At 41.5% G+C, this 20,368-nt stretch overlaps 3 protein-coding genes across 3 annotated transcripts; 2 read left to right on the top strand and 1 right to left on the bottom strand.

Annotated features, from left to right (window-relative positions):
• Window positions 1-1,834: 1,834 nt before the first annotated feature.
• On the bottom strand, window positions 1,835-8,548 carry fhad1 (forkhead-associated (FHA) phosphopeptide binding domain 1; the record flags this gene model as incomplete). Its single annotated transcript, XM_080534525.1, has 14 exons — window positions 1,835-1,845; window positions 2,085-2,211; window positions 2,418-2,576; window positions 4,066-4,155; window positions 4,286-4,375; window positions 4,658-4,762; window positions 4,919-4,990; window positions 5,165-5,295; window positions 5,415-5,538; window positions 5,949-6,176; window positions 6,543-6,637; window positions 6,765-7,044; window positions 7,334-7,540; window positions 8,453-8,548. 14 exons carry the CDS (start codon window positions 8,546-8,548, stop codon window positions 1,835-1,837), a joined length of 1,815 nt encoding a protein of 604 aa, XP_080390651.1.
• A 3,312-nt stretch (window positions 8,549-11,860) lies between these two features.
• Window positions 11,861-16,465, top strand: LOC308160583 (chymotrypsin-like elastase family member 2A; the record flags this gene model as incomplete). The annotated part of the gene is made up of 8 exons (XM_080534526.1): window positions 11,861-11,900; window positions 12,213-12,301; window positions 14,194-14,291; window positions 14,564-14,686; window positions 14,931-15,067; window positions 15,326-15,471; window positions 15,803-15,955; window positions 16,448-16,465. The coding sequence occupies 8 exons, from the start codon at window positions 11,861-11,863 to the stop codon at window positions 16,463-16,465; spliced, it is 804 nt and encodes a 267-aa protein (XP_080390652.1).
• A 556-nt stretch (window positions 16,466-17,021) lies between these two features.
• LOC308161344 (chymotrypsin-like elastase family member 2A) lies at window positions 17,022-19,421 on the top strand (the record flags this gene model as incomplete). The annotated part of the gene is made up of 8 exons (XM_080535349.1): window positions 17,022-17,061; window positions 17,532-17,620; window positions 17,745-17,839; window positions 18,006-18,131; window positions 18,272-18,408; window positions 18,557-18,702; window positions 18,917-19,069; window positions 19,294-19,421. The coding sequence occupies 8 exons, from the start codon at window positions 17,022-17,024 to the stop codon at window positions 19,309-19,311; spliced, it is 804 nt and encodes a 267-aa protein (XP_080391475.1). The 3' UTR covers window positions 19,312-19,421.
• Between the last annotated feature and the right edge of the window lie 947 nt (window positions 19,422-20,368).

The raw sequence follows: 20,368 nt of genomic DNA on the forward strand, positions 1-20,368 counted from the left end.
GCGTCTTTGGCAGTCAATGAGTTAAAGATCACATTTTGATATTCCAAATCTACAGTTATGCCAATGTCATTAGGCACGCACGATTCATTACTATGCTAATGACACGGAACATTCCCCAGCTCAATGGGTATATATTCCATAAAAAAAAAATGCTGTCAGAAAGGTTATTTAAGTGAATAAAAACATACCTGCAAACATAAATCACAATCCATGTGTCTTCCTACTGTAGTGGTTTGGGGTTGGAGTTTAAATACCCACCCCGTGGTTTTCAGATAGCCCTTCATCTCCACCTGACACACAAAAGGTATCGGCTCTGACGTAGATCAATCATCTCAGGTGGAATTATTGTAGGCTACTTCAAAAATCCATGCCGGAGACATTAGCAGCTTGCTATTGATTTGATCGTAAGCATTCTATTACAGTCGTGCACACATTATTTTTTTTTTAAAATCTTAACAATAGAAAACGTTACATGAAATGTTTACGGAGATGTAATCCCAAAACAAACAAGTCTACGTCTATCAACATCTCAATAAGTTAGACAGTTTAACTCATAGATATCCATACTTGTATACTTATACCATATGGTTTAACTACCGTACTTACATGCAGGACGTGTCTTGAATAAAGTACGTTCAGTCAGCAAAAGAAATGGTATACAGGCAATTGGATTGTGTATCAGCGCCATGGAAACATCATAAGACCCGCCCACTGGTTAACCATTTGTTGCAAGGGAAGGGTGAAGATGGCCTACGCTGGCCTTGAAGTTAATGGTTTGGAAAATATCTACTAATCTAATTTAGGTAAATATAGTGAAAAATAGATTTCAAAGAAAGTACCTCACTGACAGCACTACCTGAATCATATTAGGCCTACCTCTCTCTCTCTCTCTCTCTCTCTCTCTCTCTCTCTCTCTCTCTCTCTCTCTCTCTCTCTCTCTCTCCAAAAAAAAAATCCCCTTGACATGCACGTTTCTTTTTTTCTTCTTAATGATAACATGTATTACATGACAAAATGTACAGTTTACAATATCACACCCAAAATAGAGCTTTTTCAATGTGTGCAAGTCAATCAAGAATTACAGTAGGCTACACAGGGAGGTACATCATGTACTAACATGCTTATCTGATGTGCTTATTATCTGATAGCTGCCTAGGTAATCCATAAACACTCGTATGAGCAACAAACTCTTGAGTGAACGGAAGTATCTTTTGTATGAGTATCACATACGCCATTGATAGAACTGATAAATGGACTGCAAAACATATAGCCTACCCCCTCAGGTTTAGAAGACCTGTTAGTGGAAGTGAGGACATTGTAACTACCACAGCAACTGAATGAGTTATACTAACCTAATTTGGTAAATGGGAAATGGTTACTAGTACTGTATTAAATGGCCTACAGTTTTACTAATCCTAAAATTATCTTAAATTTCATTGCCACAAATCCAAATTGCATTGTACATTGTACATGGTGTAGTTAATATGGACATTTCTGAGATATAAAATGTATCATGTGAGACAATGTGGTGTCTTCACATTTCACACACACACACACACACACACACACACTCACACACACACACACGCACGCACGCACGCACGCACGCACGCACGCACGCACGCACGCACGCACGCACACACACACACACACACACACACACACACACACACACACACACACACACACACACACACACACACACACCTGTGAGCCAACTCATAACCAGTGAGTTAAAAAAATAAAAATAAAAAATAAACCACAGAATATTTTCACTACATTTCTTTAGATGACATCTATCAAACACAATGTAATCAGATCCACTCTTTAGTCCTTAGTCGTCAACTGGGAGAAGATTGATGAAAAAAATATTTAAAAATGTAATTAAATAAACCCCAAAAGGCTACACCATAACTATAATTACGTATTCAATGAATCAACATTTAGCTCCAAAAAGTTATTAATTATGCAAGGGAAGTAGGTAATCTTGCAAATACTGAGATCTGTGTGAGCTTTCTCTAAAATGCTGCAAGATGGAGTATACCGTGTGATTGGAGGGACTGATCGTGTGGGGGTGCACTCACATTGTTGATCCAGGGGATGTAGGCGCTGACACAGGTCAAGACGGAATGCTTCTTGGGGTAGTTGCAGCCACACCGTGAACGTCCCAGGATCCATCAGCATTCTGGCAGTTGAGAGGCCCACCATAGTCTCCCAGGGCAACAGAGAAACACAATGAGTCAGCCAAGGGACAATGACATTAACCATAGCCTAGAGTAATTTCTTAGAGTGACTACAGTGAAGTGGAATGACAGTAGGTAGCTGAAAGTACATCTACCGTAATTCATGAATGGTTGTTTCCTTCCTTCATTACTTCGAGATGTGTATTGTCAAATCTCAGCTTTGACACGACTTACGTTGCAGTTGGGCAGATCACCAGCTCTTCCAGCACAGACCATGCTGCTGGTAACCAGGCCGCCCCACCAGTCGGACATGGTGCAGTTGACATGACTGATCACGGGCAGAAGTGCCTTCTGCAGGATGTCAGTGATGGGACATCCAGCCGTGGAGGAGAACTGGTTAAAAACTCAGTTAAGAATTTAAGTTGACTCTTACAAAACAGAAATTGGCAGTATGTTAGGTGTTTACTGACAGGATATTGAAATTGCATTTGACTACACTCACTAACTATATCTATTATTATTATATAATGATTTACCATAATTGGAATGTGCTAATTATATAGCTGGAGAATAGTAGTGAAAAGCACCTGGGAAAGCCAGGAAAACCTGAAAAAAACAGCAGATAAAAACTGCAGATAAACACTCCCAAAATACACATGTTATTTCCTCAGCTGTCACCAGCTACTGTGAAATTCTCAGGCATTATGGGATTACATAACATCCAACTTGACTCCAAGAGCTTTTCTCAGATATACTATAGATGTAAAATATTTTTGGGACAAAATAATACTAACTAGTGCTCAAAGGGTTTGAGTAAAAATGAATGAATGAATGAATGTGCTTACTAATTATATTAGTATCACACACTGAAGTCAAGGCAGGCATGCCACATTTGGTCATCTGAATGGATATGGACATGGACATGGACATGTAAAACATAATGAGTTTCTCAAATTCATATTTGATACATCTCCATGTATATTCTATTATCCCATAGAATATCATATTAAATTGAATCACACAATATGTCCAGTATGTTCAATGTACACACAATAACAAACAGTGAAGTATATTGAAATATTATTATTCATATTTTTTTAACTGTACCATACTGTATTTCATTATAATATTAGGCCACCATGTATTGGTATACACAAATACAGTACATCAAGTCTGCCCCCACTCTGGACTCCTTTAGAGCCAAGTTAAAATCCCACCTCTTCGTCAATGATGTTCCCTAAGTCTACTCCCTATTTGTCGTGAATTGTATCCCTTGAGATGTACGTTTAAGTCGTCTGTGTCTGTTTGCTTTCTGTGTTCCTTGTCCTTGTCCTTGTCTTTATCTGTTCCTTTACCCGGGCTGCGCCCCGGGCCGATGTAAAAGTTGGATGGGGGGCGCATTATAAATAAAATTAACATAACATAACATAACATAACATATGGTTGAATCAGACCGATTCTCCCTGCTGGCCCCATCTGTAGCTAGCCATGTGTGTTTGTTTGTTTGTGCGACTAGAAGGCTGTGAAAGGGAGCTGTCAATCAAGCATGCAAAGTCCACACCCATACAGCCCTCTGAACTGTCTGACCTGAAGGTTTAGCAACTGTGTTTTATCATACTTATTGATGTTTTTGGGGGTTAACATTTTTGGTGGATGTTTAAAATGATACTCTGACACAAATCACAATTGGAACCATTTAAAACACAATTGGATCATTTAATGTCGACTTTTCAGACCCTTTAAGCTGTGGTTTTTGTCTTGTTATTCATTCTTTTGTATGTGTCGTTCATCTTATGACGCAAATATCTGTGAGCAAATATCAGACAATAAAGATATATCTAATCTTATCTAATGTAATTAGGCCTTAGGAGGCCTCACTAACCTGCTGGTCAGACAGTAATGCATCTTGAGAAGTGGAGTTGCCAGGATCCACGCCTATCATCCTCAGCAACTGGCCACGAACGTTCTCAACCTAAGATGAAAAGCAGCACTTTCAGTCATTCAAGTCAATTAAATGCTAAATGTACAGAAACACACATTCATTTCAATGGAGTTCCCTGATCAAAAGAGTCAAAAATATATTTAAAAATGTTTTGTCTTACCTGTGCCTGCATCTGCTCAAGTTCCACTTTGGTCCTCTGATGCTGTGTTTGTTTGTCTGTCTCAACCTCAGCTAACAGGGAAGCCTGCTCCTACAGCATACCACCATAACAGTTAACCTAAAGCTCCAAAACGACAGTATTTACACTAGACCTAAGTACATTTTTTACTGCCAATGATAGTTTTAGCTATGGTCAAGGTTCCTGAATATGGACAGAATCCTAACTTGAGATCTGAATTTCGATGAAAATCTCCTGTTATTCAAGTCATTGATTTAGCCCTATATGGGTCAAAAGTCTATGAAGTCAACATTCTATGTCATCTCATGATGTGGCGAGTTTCATAATCTTAAAACCATCAAAGGAAGCATTTACCTCAATTTTCCTCTCCAGTCTGCATCTTAGTGAATCCTTCTCCATGGTTTGCTGTTCCAGGAATCTCTGCTTCTCTCTCAAAGTGTTCTCCAACTTCTCCATGCTCTACAAACCACATGAGAGACATACTCTAGCCTAAAACCTTTCTAGCACAATCAACAAACATTTCACTCTTCTTAACCGCTTATTTTAGAACCCTTGTAAATAATTGTCGAAGATTCAGAAATAGTCAGTAAAGTTGAGAAGAAATGGAATGCCAACCTTCCTCAGAGTTATCATTTCATTTTCACGGTTGAGCAACTCCTCCTGATGCTTCTTGCTTATTTTGGAGATCTGGGAGACAAAAAGAGAGAGGAGAGAAAAGCAAGAGTAATATTCTAATGGATGAATATGAAAAGAAATGTGTTTGACAGGAGGCAGATACATAGACTGATGCCATGCTATCACTAACAAACCTGTTTTTACTAATCATGGTTTGATAAACTGAAAAACATGCAGGAGCAGAACCTTGGTTGCTGTGACCCCCAGCTGTATGTCCTTGTGTCGGATGTCCTGTCTGAGTCTGTCCACCTCAGCAGCCAGTTTTAAAGCCTGCTTCTCCCTTGAAGTCAGGTCTCTTTGCATGCTTGTTACCAGACCTGAGCAGATTGAACTCAGAGTGACTTAGCAATACACACACGCGCACATGCGCGCACACACACACACACACACACACACACACACACACACACATAGTAACATTCTTGATATTACAAACCTGAGGCAGCACTGCTCTCCTTCTTTAGCCTCTCGATTTGACCCCTAAGATTTGTGATCTTCAGGTCCCGATCAGTCAGGGACAGTTTATATCCCTCACTGGAACCTTTCTGCAGATCTACCATCTAAACAAATGCAAGATTATAATGTTAATCTTATTAATCTTATTAATTAAGTTAATTAATAATTAACTTATTAATAACATCACCACACTTTCCATGTCTTATATTAACACTGCAAGATTCATTTAGAGTCTATGGAAAATCCAGAAACCAGGAAATGTCAGTAGTTCAGGACCAATAGAGTGCAAAATAACAGCATCCGCAGTTCAGGACCAGAAATCTCTAATACATCTATCTAGGTGAGGTGGACCAGATATAGATCAAATGACCTGCACTTCATTTAGTTTGCTAGTGCAATGATTCACAAAGTCCAAACTCTCAAATATTGGAATACCTTTTGACGTATTGGGCATAAGTACAGTATTTATTTGACCCAGGTTTGTGGTAGACAGAGTACTACAGTACAACACTACCTCCTCTTTGAACTGCTGAATCTGCTCCTTCTTATCACTGATGTCCCTCTCCAGCCTCCGCAGCATGTGTCTGATCTCTGTGTCGGCAGCCTGGCTCTGGGTCAGCTGGTGTCTCAGAGCTGACACCTCATCCCTCAGCTCCGCAATCAGCCCGTCTTTCCTCTGGGACTCACCCTCAAACACAGCCAGCCGATGGACCTCATCCCCCAGACGCAGCAGCCTCTCCTCCTGACCAGGCCAGAGGGACAGAAGGGGCTTTACACACCACAGGGCTGACCTCAACCATACTGTGCTGGCTCAGGTAGTTTCAGCAACTATGGTGGATGTGTAACCAGGCCAGCCCAGCACAGCTCAGCTTAAAGATTGTTTCTGTAGTGTAACTTAGGGTTAAGGGAGTCACTAGGGGGTGACTACGAATTAGACTGCTTTATGGAGAGTGTGTGTGATCCGCGTGGTGTTACAAGATAAGCACATTGCAAAGAGATGAATATAAATACAAAGAGGAGTAAAAAAAAAAAAAGGGTACTTCCACACTGGCTATTCATTTATCTGTAGTCACACAAGCAAAGAGAAGGTACAACAAATGAAGCCCACCTTCTCCTGTAAGAGGTGCTGCATGGTCTGGGAACTCTGAGATGTCAATTTGTTTCTCTGTTGGATCGTGCTTCCTGTGTTGTCAGTCCAATTTCCTGTAACAACCAGATGTCTCATACTGTGCCTACTATATGCATGTTCACATCCTTTACACAAGTATATGCAGAGACAGTCCTATACAGTACATATAATCTGTAGTAAAATACAATCAACAACTGCTACCTGCTCTTCGAGAGGTGGTCCCTTGTTCGGAAGGGGTGCTCTGCTGCCCATTCCTCTTGGCTCCTGCACTGGCTGGCCGAGCCCGGCTGGGGGGGTGAGGGGTCACAGAGGGGCGCCCCCACACCCATGCCACAGGGGCAGAGGACTGGCATGGCAGGAGGGGGAGTTGGGAGGAGGAGGAGAAGGAGGGGGAAGATGAAGATGTTTTGGGGGGGGGCTCCTCAATCAGCTGCAGGGAACTCTGACAGGCTGTCCAGTCACTCTGTGGAGAGCAGGGGAGCTAGAGAGAAATACAACAGCCATCAACAGTACTGATGCATGCCATGGCTCAACCACACTTCCAGTATATGCCATATGAAGAGGCTAGAACTGCTGAAAAATAAAGGACAACAACTTTCAACTGTAACAAAATAATCATTTCCGTAGCATGTACTGTATATTGTATAGCTAAATCAGTGGAATTGACTTGAATTGAGTAGGCTATGTTGTGTTTTTGTATTGCTGGTGGTGTATTAAGAGATACCAAATGAGGCTGAATATCTTTGCAACAGCACACACAGGAGCCATACCAGAGATGGGCCGTCCACAGATAGCTGGTAAGTGGAGCCTCCATACCCAAAGTGCAGTTCGTCTCCGGGGGTTATACGCACGGCTGCATTGTGGATACGGCAGTCATTGACATAGGTACCGTTGGCAGAGTTCAGGTCACTCAGGACAAAGCAGTGCTGTGATTCGCTCCACTCGATAAGGGCGTGATGCTCCTCAACTCCTCCGTTCTGTCAGTCATAAGAATGAAGCAGTTTCGTTGGCAGTAGTTACTAGCTGCGTGTGTTATTATTAACTTTGACTGCCAGCCATGTTCAGAGCGGAGAGCTCCACACTGCCAGACTTTTGGGGCATTTTCGCTGAACTTTGAAGACCCACCAAATATTGAATTTTCGGACTACATAAACATTGAACATATCTACCAAAACTTTAGACTCTCTTCTTTCATCAGAAAAAGAAAGTTTGTTTCTAGCCTCTTTGAGTGTTTAGAAATCGGCCGTAGAACATAGGGTGGTTTCAGCAAAAACACCTGATTTTGACCAATAAACAGAGAAAACGAGCTTTTTCTGCAGAACTTTTTATTTTATTTTATTTTTCTGCACTTTTTCTGTATCATCCGACTCTGAACTGTTTGAAGAGTCGCGCGATGGCCGCGCTGCTCCGCGATGCTCCGCAATGCTCGCGATGCTCCGCGCCGCGTTTGGCACATACCCTGATCCGTTTCGCCATTACTACAACCCACAGCAAGCCACAGCAAGCCACTTCCTTCTCCAGGCTTTTATCGAACTACTGCCCCCATCTGGGACCGAAATACATTACACCCAAGTCTGAAATTCACTCGCTAGGTGTAGAACATGTCAATAACGCGATCCCCGCGAAAAAAAAAAAAAATTCTATAAGACGCCAATTGGCGTCTTTGGCAGTCAACGTTACTATTCTATAAGACGCCAATTGGCGTCTTTGGCAGTCAATGAGTTAAAGATCACATTTTGATATTCCAAATCTACAGTTATGCCAATGTCATTAGGCACGCACGATTCATTACTATGCTAATGACACGGAACATTCCCCAGCTCAATGGGTATATATTCCATAAAAAAAAAATGCTGTCAGAAAGGTTATTTAAGTGAATAAAAACATACCTGCAAACATAAATCACAATCCATGTGTCTTCCTACTGTAGTGGTTTGGGGTTGGAGTTTAAATACCCACCCCGTGGTTTTCAGATAGCCCTTCATCTCCACCTGACACACAAAAGGTATCGGCTCTGACGTAGATCAATCATCTCAGGTGGAATTATTGTAGGCTACTTCAAAAATCCATGCCGGAGACATTAGCAGCTTGCTATTGATTTGATCGTAAGCATTCTATTACAGTCGTGCACACATTATTTTTTTTTTAAAATCTTAACAATAGAAAACGTTACATGAAATGTTTACGGAGATGTAATCCCAAAACAAACAAGTCTACGTCTATCAACATCTCAATAAGTTAGACAGTTTAACTCATAGATATCCATACTTGTATACTTATACCATATGGTTTAACTACCGTACTTACATGCAGGACGTGTCTTGAATAAAGTACGTTCAGTCAGCAAAAGAAATGGTATACAGGCAATTGGATTGTGTATCAGCGCCATGGAAACATCATAAGACCCGCCCACTGGTTAACCATTTGTTGCAAGGGAAGGGTGAAGATGGCCTACGCTGGCCTTGAAGTTAATGGTTTGGAAAATATCTACTAATCTAATTTAGGTAAATATAGTGAAAAATAGATTTCAAAGAAAGTACCTCACTGACAGCACTACCTGAATCATATTAGGCCTACCTCTCTCTCTCTCTCTCTCTCTCTCTCTCTCTCTCTCTCTCTCTCTCTCTCTCTCTCTCTCTCTCTCTCTCCAAAAAAAAAATCCCCTTGACATGCACGTTTCTTTTTTTCTTCTTAATGATAACATGTATTACATGACAAAATGTACAGTTTACAATATCACACCCAAAATAGAGCTTTTTCAATGTGTGCAAGTCAATCAAGAATTACAGTAGGCTACACAGGGAGGTACATCATGTACTAACATGCTTATCTGATGTGCTTATTATCTGATAGCTGCCTAGGTAATCCATAAACACTCGTATGAGCAACAAACTCTTGAGTGAACGGAAGTATCTTTTGTATGAGTATCACATACGCCATTGATAGAACTGATAAATGGACTGCAAAACATATAGCCTACCCCCTCAGGTTTAGAAGACCTGTTAGTGGAAGTGAGGACATTGTAACTACCACAGCAACTGAATGAGTTATACTAACCTAATTTGGTAAATGGGAAATGGTTACTAGTACTGTATTAAATGGCCTACAGTTTTACTAATCCTAAAATTATCTTAAATTTCATTGCCACAAATCCAAATTGCATTGTACATTGTACATGGTGTAGTTAATATGGACATTTCTGAGATATAAAATGTATCATGTGAGACAATGTGGTGTCTTCACATTTCACACACACACACACACACACACACACACTCACACACACACACACGCACGCACGCACGCACGCACGCACGCACGCACGCACGCACGCACGCACGCACACACACACACACACACACACACACACACACACACACACACACACACACACACACACACACACACACCTGTGAGCCAACTCATAACCAGTGAGTTAAAAAAATAAAAATAAAAAATAAACCACAGAATATTTTCACTACATTTCTTTAGATGACATCTATCAAACACAATGTAATCAGATCCACTCTTTAGTCCTTAGTCGTCAACTGGGAGAAGATTGATGAAAAAAATATTTAAAAATGTAATTAAATAAACCCCAAAAGGCTACACCATAACTATAATTACGTATTCAATGAATCAACATTTAGCTCCAAAAAGTTATTAATTATGCAAGGGAAGTAGGTAATCTTGCAAATACTGAGATCTGTGTGAGCTTTCTCTAAAATGCTGCAAGATGGAGTATACCGTGTGATTGGAGGGACTGATCGTGTGGGGGTGCACTCACATTGTTGATCCAGGGGATGTAGGCGCTGACACAGGTCAAGACGGAATGCTTCTTGGGGTAGTTGCAGCCACACCGTGAACGTCCCAGGATCCATCAGCATTCTGGCAGTTGAGAGGCCCACCATAGTCTCCCAGGGCAACAGAGAAACACAATGAGTCAGCCAAGGGACAATGACATTAACCATAGCCTAGAGTAATTTCTTAGAGTGACTACAGTGAAGTGGAATGACAGTAGGTAGCTGAAAGTACATCTACCGTAATTCATGAATGGTTGTTTCCTTCCTTCATTACTTCGAGATGTGTATTGTCAAATCTCAGCTTTGACACGACTTACGTTGCAGTTGGGCAGATCACCAGCTCTTCCAGCACAGACCATGCTGCTGGTAACCAGGCCGCCCCACCAGTCGGACATGGTGCAGTTGACATGACTGATCACGGGCAGAAGTGCCTTCTGCAGGATGTCAGTGATGGGACATCCAGCCGTGGAGGAGAACTGGTTAAAAACTCAGTTAAGAATTTAAGTTGACTCTTACAAAACAGAAATTGGCAGTATGTTAGGTGTTTACTGACAGGATATTGAAATTGCATTTGACTACACTCACTAACTATATCTATTATTATTATATAATGATTTACCATAATTGGAATGTGCTAATTATATAGCTGGAGAATAGTAGTGAAAAGCACCTGGGAAAGCCAGGAAAACCTGAAAAAAACAGCAGATAAAAACTGCAGATAAACACTCCCAAAATACACATGTTATTTCCTCAGCTGTCACCAGCTACTGTGAAATTCTCAGGCATTATGGGATTACATAACATCCAACTTGACTCCAAGAGCTTTTCTCAGATATACTATAGATGTAAAATATTTTTGGGACAAAATAATACTAACTAGTGCTCAAAGGGTTTGAGTAAAAATGAATGAATGAATGAATGTGCTTACTAATTATATTAGTATCACACACTGAAGTCAAGGCAGGCATGCCACATTTGGTCATCTGAATGGATATGGACATGGACATGGACATGTAAAACATAATGAGTTTCTCAAATTCATATTTGATACATCTCCATGTATATTCTATTATCCCATAGAATATCATATTAAATTGAATCACACAATATGTCCAGTATGTTCAATGTACACACAATAACAAACAGTGAAGTATATTGAAATATTATTATTCATATTTTTTTAACTGTACCATACTGTATTTCATTATAATATTAGGCCACCATGTATTGGTATACACAAATACAGTACATTGAACACTCTGCTTTGGTCATAGACTATGGGAAAGTTCTGCTACTACACATGTGTTTATCCTAACCAGTATTACGTTAATATTACACTGCAAAGGGAATGGAAAAAGGGTGGTGGGCAATTGTATCTGCCAAGTTGTCTTCAAAGAAGAATTTGATAATTTTGTTGTTCTCTGACAAACGTCATACACAGTGCAGTATAAATGATGCATCATTAATACGAAGAGACACTTTGAAAATACAGACATGATGAAGTTTGTGGTACTGGCTGTTCTTGTTGCTGGTGGTAAGGATTATTGACAACATACTACTCTTTTATATTCAATTAGGATAGTGGCAGATTACTTAACCCACAAAGATATAAAGTGTTTTGATAAAATGTAAGAACTGCTTAATCTAAAAATACCATTGACATTTTGTACAAATTACATTAAATTGTATTGAACTTGATAAACATTAAGTGTGTATTCACTGAACTGAACATAAAAATAAGACTGAACTATTTTACAGGTAGGGACGACAATATGACTCACTAACCCCAGTAGAGTGAGGTTAAATGTTAGCGTTCTGAGTTTGTAACACAGAATGTGTCCCACAGCCTATGGGTGTGGACTACCCACCTTCCCTCCTATGGTGTCCAGAGTGGTGGGGGGAGAGGACGTCAGGCCCAACAGCTGGCCTTGGCAGGTAATTCATACGTTTATCAATACATACAGTACATAGGAAGTACTTCCCTTTAAACTGCTGTACTGTCATGGAGTTGGCACCACATAGCAGTCATCAAAACCTCAACTATCATCCCAGTCCCGAAGAAAAGCACGGTGAGCTGCCTAAACGACTACCGCCCGGTGGCACTCACACCAATCATCATGAAGTGCTTCGAGAAACTAGTCCGGGCCCACATACTCACACGCCTCCCGCCCAACCTGGATCCATACCAGTTCGCCTACAGAGCCCACAGGTCCACAGAGGACGCCATAGCGACGACTCTCCACGCCACTCTATCCCACCTGGAGAGGGGAAACAGCTACGCGAGACTGCTCTTCGTGGACTTCAGCTCCGCCTTCAACACCATCCTTCCAGACAGGCTAGTGACCAAACTACTAGACCTGGGTCTATCACACTCTATATGTGCGTGGATCAAGGACTTCCTGACCGACCGCCCCCAGAGGGTGCGGGTGGGCCCCCACACCTCCACAGCCCTCAGCCTCAGCACTGGGTCCCCCCAGGGCTGCGTGCTAAGCCCCATCCTCTACAACCTCTACACCCACGACTTCACCCCCGTCCACCCCAGCAACTACATCGTAAAGTTTGCAGACGACACCACCGTGGTGGGATGTATCTCGGGGGGGGACGAGGCGGCGTACAGGGATGAGGTAGAGCAACTGAGCAAGCTGTGCAAGGTTAACAACCTGCTGCTAAACAAGTCAAAGACCCAGGAATTCATCGTAGACTTCAGGAGGAAAAAGACCGAGATCCAGCCCCTGCTCATCGACGGAGAGAGCGTGGAGAGAGTCTCAACCCTCCGATTCCTGGGACACCACATGCGGGATGACCTGGCCTGGAAGGACAACACAAAAGGCACCATCAAGAGGGCACAACAGCGGCTATACACCCTGAGATGCCTCAGGAAAGAACACAACAAGCAGGAGATACTGGTGGCCTTCTACCACGGCGCAGTGGAGAGCATCCTCACCTACGGCATCTCCAACTGGTTCCACAGCTGCACAACAGCGGAGAGAAACGCGCTACAGAGAGTCGTGAGAACAGCACAGAAGATCACCGGCGCCCCCCTCCCCTCTCTGGAGGAGCTGTACAACACACGCTGTCTCAGGAGGGCCTCCAAGATCTCCAGGGACCCGACCCACCCTGGGCACGTACACTTTGTCAAGCTGCCCTCGAACAGGAGGTACAGGACCCCGGCCGCTAAGACAAACAGACTGAAGGACTGCTTCTACCACAGGGCCGTCAAGGCCCTGAACACAGAAAAGGCCTAAGTTCTGGGCCCAGGACAGTCCGGACGGATTGTATGGCAGCTAGTGCTCAGGCACAAACATGTACATTTTCAAGCCTGCAAACTGTGACACTTTAAAATAATGTGAAAAAATACTTTTGTGCAATATGACAACCCTAGTTGACTATCTGTGCAGTATAGTTCAGTGGATTGTGTACATAGCCTTTATTGATGTAAACCAGCTCCTTACCTTCTTGTGATTTTATGCTTTTATGCTTTTTCTAAAATGTGTTTTTTTTTCCCTTTCCTAACACCAGGGGAGCCACCCCTCCTAAATTTCGTTGTTTGGTACCTGTACTGTAGCAATGACAAATAAAGTCCATTCCATTCCATCATACAAAGTAATGACTTCATGCCAGTATTTAGTATTTCAAACAACACACAGCAGTTGTCTATCAGCTACAGTAACAAGATTTATCACAACCATAATAAAGCTTACATTAGCTTTTATGGCTGCCCTGTGAAATTGTAATTCTTATTCTTATTACAGTCAGACATAGGTTTTTAAAACAACATTCATATTTTTTTTTAAACAGTCGAACTATGTGTTCTGTTCTCTGTTCAGATCTCTCTCCAGTACAACAGTGGGGGGGAGTGGAGACACACCTGTGGAGGAACTCTGATCTCCAGCGAGTGGGTCCTCACTGCTGCTCACTGCATCAGGTAAAACAAAGCTTTGTGAGTAGGACATTATTTAATCAGGCAGGTCAATTAGGACAAATTCTTATTTGAAATAATTGGCAATTGGTGAGTACGGCTATGAGTAAAAAAAATTAAATACAGTCACACACTGAACTGTGCATTTCAGGTCTATTTGAGATCAAATACCACCACTTTACTTGACCAAGATAGTCATTAATTACAAACACAATGACAGATGTGAATTGGATATCCTGTGTCCATCTAACTGTAGAGTCTCCTCCGTTGTCTTGCAGCAGTAGCAGGACCTACAGGGTGGCCCTGGGCAAGCACAACCTGATAGAGACTGAGAAGGGCTCTCTGGCTCTTGGCACGGCTAAGATCATCGTCCACGAGAAGTGGAATTTCCTCTTCATCCGGTAGAAAAAATGTCATGTTACATTTGAGAATTGAGGTTCATTGGTGAATTGGACTAGTCAGATTACACAGATGAACTATAAAGAGATTCACTAACAATTTCTGTTTTTAATCAGTAACCTTTAGTCAATAAGCCATATTTTGAACACAATATCTTAGTGAACATTAACCCTCAAAGCTAACTGGTGATTAGCAGACCATTTGTGTCATGTCATGCTGACTGCTGCTGTTGTGTGTCACCTGCAGTAATGATATTGCCCTGATCAAGCTGGAGACTCCCGTCACCTTCAGTGACTCAGTCATGGCTGCATGTCTTCCCGAGTCTGGCTTCCTTCTGCCCCACAACGAGTCCTGCTATGTCACTGGCTGGGGACGGATCTCCAGTGAGTATCAACTATACCCCTTATAAAAACAAGATGCATCTCTAGAACTGAGTAACGTTTCAGTATTTGAAGAGGACAATCATGAGTTATGAGTTAATGTAGTACATTGTGAATTCATTACCACACATCATGACAGAACCCATTTGATTATGGATAATCATTAAGATATTTAAAATCTAAATACACACCCCTTGTTGTGCCATATCTTACAGTCCTTACCTTAGTTGACCGGGGGATGTGTGTTTCTCTTGTCTTCAGCCGGAGGCCCCATTGCTGACATCCTGCAGCAGGCTCTCCTGCCCGTGGTGGACCATGCCACCTGCACCAAGCCTGACTGGTGGGGCAGCCAGGTGACAGACTCCATGGTGTGTGCTGGAGGTGACGGAGTTGTGTCTGGGTGCAACGTAAGTCAAATGCGCCCCTTGCAACAGTGGAGGGACAAAACAATGACATCGTCATGTTGCAGTACTATAGCATGCTATTGCAGACACATAATCATCAACTAGATAATCCATCAATACTATGAGGCCATGCCACTCAACATTGTAAAGAGATACGCCTGAGTGGCTTGCAGTCTTAACTCAAGCTATACTAAGCCTCAGTGTGTAAAAAAGCTAGTGGGCAACACAACATGTAAAAGTGACACCACACCACAAGTGAAACTGGGGGCCAAGGAGTTAAAGAAGATAGAGCTGTGTTGAACTTGTTTGTTGATCTGGTTTCATTGTGACCCAGGGAGACTCTGGTGGCCCCCTGAACTGCCAGAATGCTGACGGAGCCTGGGAGGTCCATGGTATTGTGAGCTTCGGCTCTGGCCTGAGCTGCAACTTCCCCAAGAAGCCCACTGTCTTCACTCAAGTCAGCTACTATATTGACTGGATCAACACTGTGAGTGCCTTCAGCTCAGTTCAAAACACAATAATTGATTGATGGACTGATTGTACCTATTTGATCATTGAAAACACATGTACTGTACAGCCACAATGTCAGTACAGTAGCCTTATATACAATAAAAAAAATAGAGAAGAGAGCATGACAAAAAATCTTCTTCAGACAAGACCTATGGCCGAGAAACTCTATACTCCAGAGGTATTGGGACACAGAGTTAAATATGTGATACTTATCTAGCCAAAACATGTGTACTGTACAGTATGTGAAGGGTTCTTACAGCTTGAAATAAAAAATAGTAGATAACTTAACTTGGTATAAAGACACTCTGCAGCAGTTCTGGATAATACTGCAAGTCTTTGTCCAGTCCTGCTTGGACCCCAGTAACTGCTTGGAGTTACAGTTGTTGTGATATCTACTGTACTGTAAAACTGGAACTGATCTAGATTGCAACGCTCACATTAATCCTTTTTTGTCATCTGCTTTCTACAGAAAATGGTCAGCAACTAAAGGAACAAGCTGCCAAGTGGTCAACCAATGTCACCATGTGGATTTTTGTTGGTTAATAAAAATCTAAGATCTAATTTGCATCATTTAGTTTTTGGGTTGATCACACAGTGTATGCCACAATACACATAACAATACATTATTTTCTTACAAAGTAGAATACTTATTATATTGAGTTATATAAAGGTAGGGGTAACACATTGGATTACAGGGTTAACACATTGTTAATCTTTATCACACACTGAAACATTCATCATATTTCTGAGCAGGTGCTACAGATTTTAACAATAAGTAATCATGGCTAGTGTCAGCGTGTTGTTAGTGTGTAGATAGAAAACATCCCGTAGTCATCATTAGTATCAATTACTAAAGGCTGATCAACTGTAATCACCTCATGGGAAAATCCTATCACTGTGCATGTGTTGTTTCCTATGGCCTCACTTGTTTGGTTTTCTGAAGGGGCAGGTTGCCTTTCCCAGAAGTGGTTCCATTTTCAGTCACTCAATGAACAAACAGTATAAATACAGCTCTCAGTAACTGTTTTAAAGATACAGGAATAATGAGGAAGTGTGTGGTCCTTGCTGTCCTGGTTGCTAGTGGTAAGGATCTTTTTACATTTTCTGTTTTACATTCAGAATATTTGAATCGATTGAACATTTTAAAAGAAAATCCTACACACAACCTAGAGTACAAGTCTGTCTCTAATTACATAAGAGCAACACTAACTATCATGTCAATTGAAATGAGCTTACAGTTGTATTATATTAACCATTACCAACAAATTCCTATAGATTGATATTCTGGACAGCGGTCCCTTATACATTTTAGACTACTTTAAAAGTAAACCCTTCGCAAGAGGATGACTGGAACGCATAGTGCCATGCGTCTACTGTACTAGCTATAATGCTGCATTATTCATTAATATTTTTTTATTTTTTTTTATAGAAAGCACTTACAATAAAGTACACTATTTTTTGCAAACTACAGTAGTTTACTTGTTTTCTTTGAATTGCACTAATCTTGTTTGTGTGAAACATATTGTGTAAACATTGTGTTTACCGTTCCCCAGTCTACGGGTGCGGCCTGCCCACTTTCCCTCCTGTGGTGACCAGAGTGGTGGGGGGAGAGGACGTCCACCCCAACAGCTGGCCCTGGCAGGTGAGATCAGCCCCAGGCTGGATTCCATTTAGACCACATTGCCCAGTTTGTGGCTCTGAAGTAGATAAGGGAAAGCAAAAGGTTTCAGAGATGCTAACTATACATTCTGTCCTCTGGATCTCAGGTCTCTCTTCAGTATGATGACAACAACTGGAGCCACGTCTGTGGAGGCACTTTGATCTCCAGTGAATGGGTTCTTACTGCTGCTCACTGTATCAGGTACTGTACTGAGCACAGGTGGGAAAAGCATCAAAAGAGTATTAGTGTATCCATCATCCATTAGTAAGACAATACATACTAGTACAATGCAGAATCACAAATGAAAAACTGTTGAAATGACCTATGACCTCCTGACGTTGTGTCTTCTCATTGTGTGGTCCTGCAGTAGCCGTTACACCTACAGAGTACAGCTGGGCAAGCACAGCCTGAAGGAGATTGAGGAGCCGGGTTCTGTGGCTATTGGCACTGCAAAGATTGTTGTCCATGAGAACTGGACTGCCTTCCTTAGCCGGTAACGTAACCAATTTTGCTGTATTGTGACTGGCATTTAATCTGCACATCCACCAAACAAGAATGATGCCAATCTAGGTCTGTGACCACTGTCATTTCTATCCAAGCAAGCTCATGGTGTTCCTCTTGGTTTCCCCACAGTAATGACATTGCCCTTATAAAGCTGGAGACACCAGTCACCTTCAGTGACTCCATCATGGCTGCTTGTCTACCCAAGGCTGGCTTTATCCTGCCCCAGAATGAGTACTGCTACGTCACCGGCTGGGGTCACCTCAAAAGTGAGACCTGACACTTCCTTTTCATCTATTAATCTATATTGTAAATACAGTTCACCTACTTCTCATAGCCACTCTTTACAGGAAATGGTTCGGCCATTAAAGATCTGTAAGATCTCGGTCCTGAGTTATACGGTTCTCTTGTCTCTAGCCGGAGGTTCTGTTGCTGACGTCCTGCAGCAGGCTCTTCTGCCAGTGGTGGACCACACCACCTGTACTCAGCCCGAGTGGTGGAGCGTCCTGGTAACTGACAGCATGGTCTGTGCTGGTGGAGACGGCATTGTGGCTGGGTGCAACGTGAGTAACCCATGGTTCACCATTCAAAGAAAGGTAGAGTCGAAGACAATATTCTGAAGAAGGCTCTTAAGGAATCATACAAATACTGTAACAAAGGAAAATACACTGTATGAAATCATACCTCACTGTATGTAGTTCAAAAATGATATGTTCTAGGCCTATACCTTGAGCCATCTTTCACTTAACTAATATTGTAACTGTTCACATAACCCAGGGAGACTCTGGTGGCCCCTTGAACTGCCAGAACCCTGATGGATCCTGGGAGGTTCATGGAGTGGTGAGCTTCGGCTCTGGTCTGGGCTGCAATGTCTCTGAGAAACCCACTGTCTTCACTCAAGTCAGCTCCTATATTGACTGGATCAACACTGTGAGTGTCACTTCCCTTTCACCATGAATGCATGTTGCTTCGGACAAAACAATAGGCAATAACAAAAATCATAGGAAGCAACATGCAATTAATTAATTTATTGGCATGGCATAATTGAATTAATAAAAGAGTTTTGAAATAGTTGCAACTGAACCTGTGTTGGATAGGTTTATGAGCCATGCAAATCTAATGTTTATTTTCTTTGTTTTATCCTGTTCCCACAGAACATGGTCAGCAACTAAAGACACAGCTGGACTGAAGAATACCTACAAATTCATGCAGTGTAGTCATTATTTTTGTACTGTGTAACTACAGGGACTAAATGTGCAGCAATGTTGACTATATCTATTTCAAGGCTTGAGGCAAGCCATAAGTGCTTTGACAAAATGTTCATCACATTTTTATGGTAATAGTGAAATGATAAAGAGATGCCTCACCAAATCGGTAGCCAAAAAGTTACATTACTCTACCACTAGAGGGAAGCCAGGTCAAATTTAACATGTAAAGAGATTTAAGAAAGAGTATATTAAGCATTGTCATGCTTTTTTGACTTTGTATTTAACTACAGACTACAGTAACTAAATATCTGTGGAATAGGTGAAGGGGGAAAGTACAGACAACATAACAATTTCCACCATGCCAATGGTTTGACTCAGGAGGTATGGCATTAGAGGAGTTAATTTGTAGAATAGCCCAAACTATTTTTGGAATAAGAGTACAAATATTTATTTTTCTTTCTCACAATATTCACTGGTGAGACAAGCCTCCTCATTAGTGTTCACAAGGATGAATGACTCTGAACTACAAAAACATTTTCTCAATACCATGATAAAATGATCTTATATCAAATAAAATGTATACATAGAACTTGGCAGAGATAAATCAATTAAACTCATGACCAGTCAATACACCATGTGTTCATGATGCATTCAAAATCCTCAAGAAAAGAACGGTAGTAGTAGGTCCTCAGTAAGTCCATTCCTCAAATCTGGTCCCATAGAAAAAATGAAGCACATACAGCACTACAGACATGACAACTAAAAAGAGACTCAAAGACATTGAACATACTGTAATCATAAACTAGATTAAACTAGATGTACATGTTGTGCATGCTATATCAAACATTCAAACTGTAACTCTAAATATCCTCAACAACATACCTAGCACACTCAGTTAGATACTTCTTTCTTATTTGGTGTGTGTGCAAATGCTAAATGTTTCAGTTGTAAAGTAGTCTACTGAGTATTTGGATGCCCACTTAAAAAAGATGGATGATACCTTCAGTATTTCGGCTAACTC

The sequence above is a fragment of the Nansenia antarctica genome, assembly GCF_963989245.1.
Source record: "Nansenia antarctica genome assembly, chromosome: 6".
NCBI lineage: Eukaryota > Metazoa > Chordata > Actinopteri > Argentiniformes > Microstomatidae > Nansenia > Nansenia antarctica.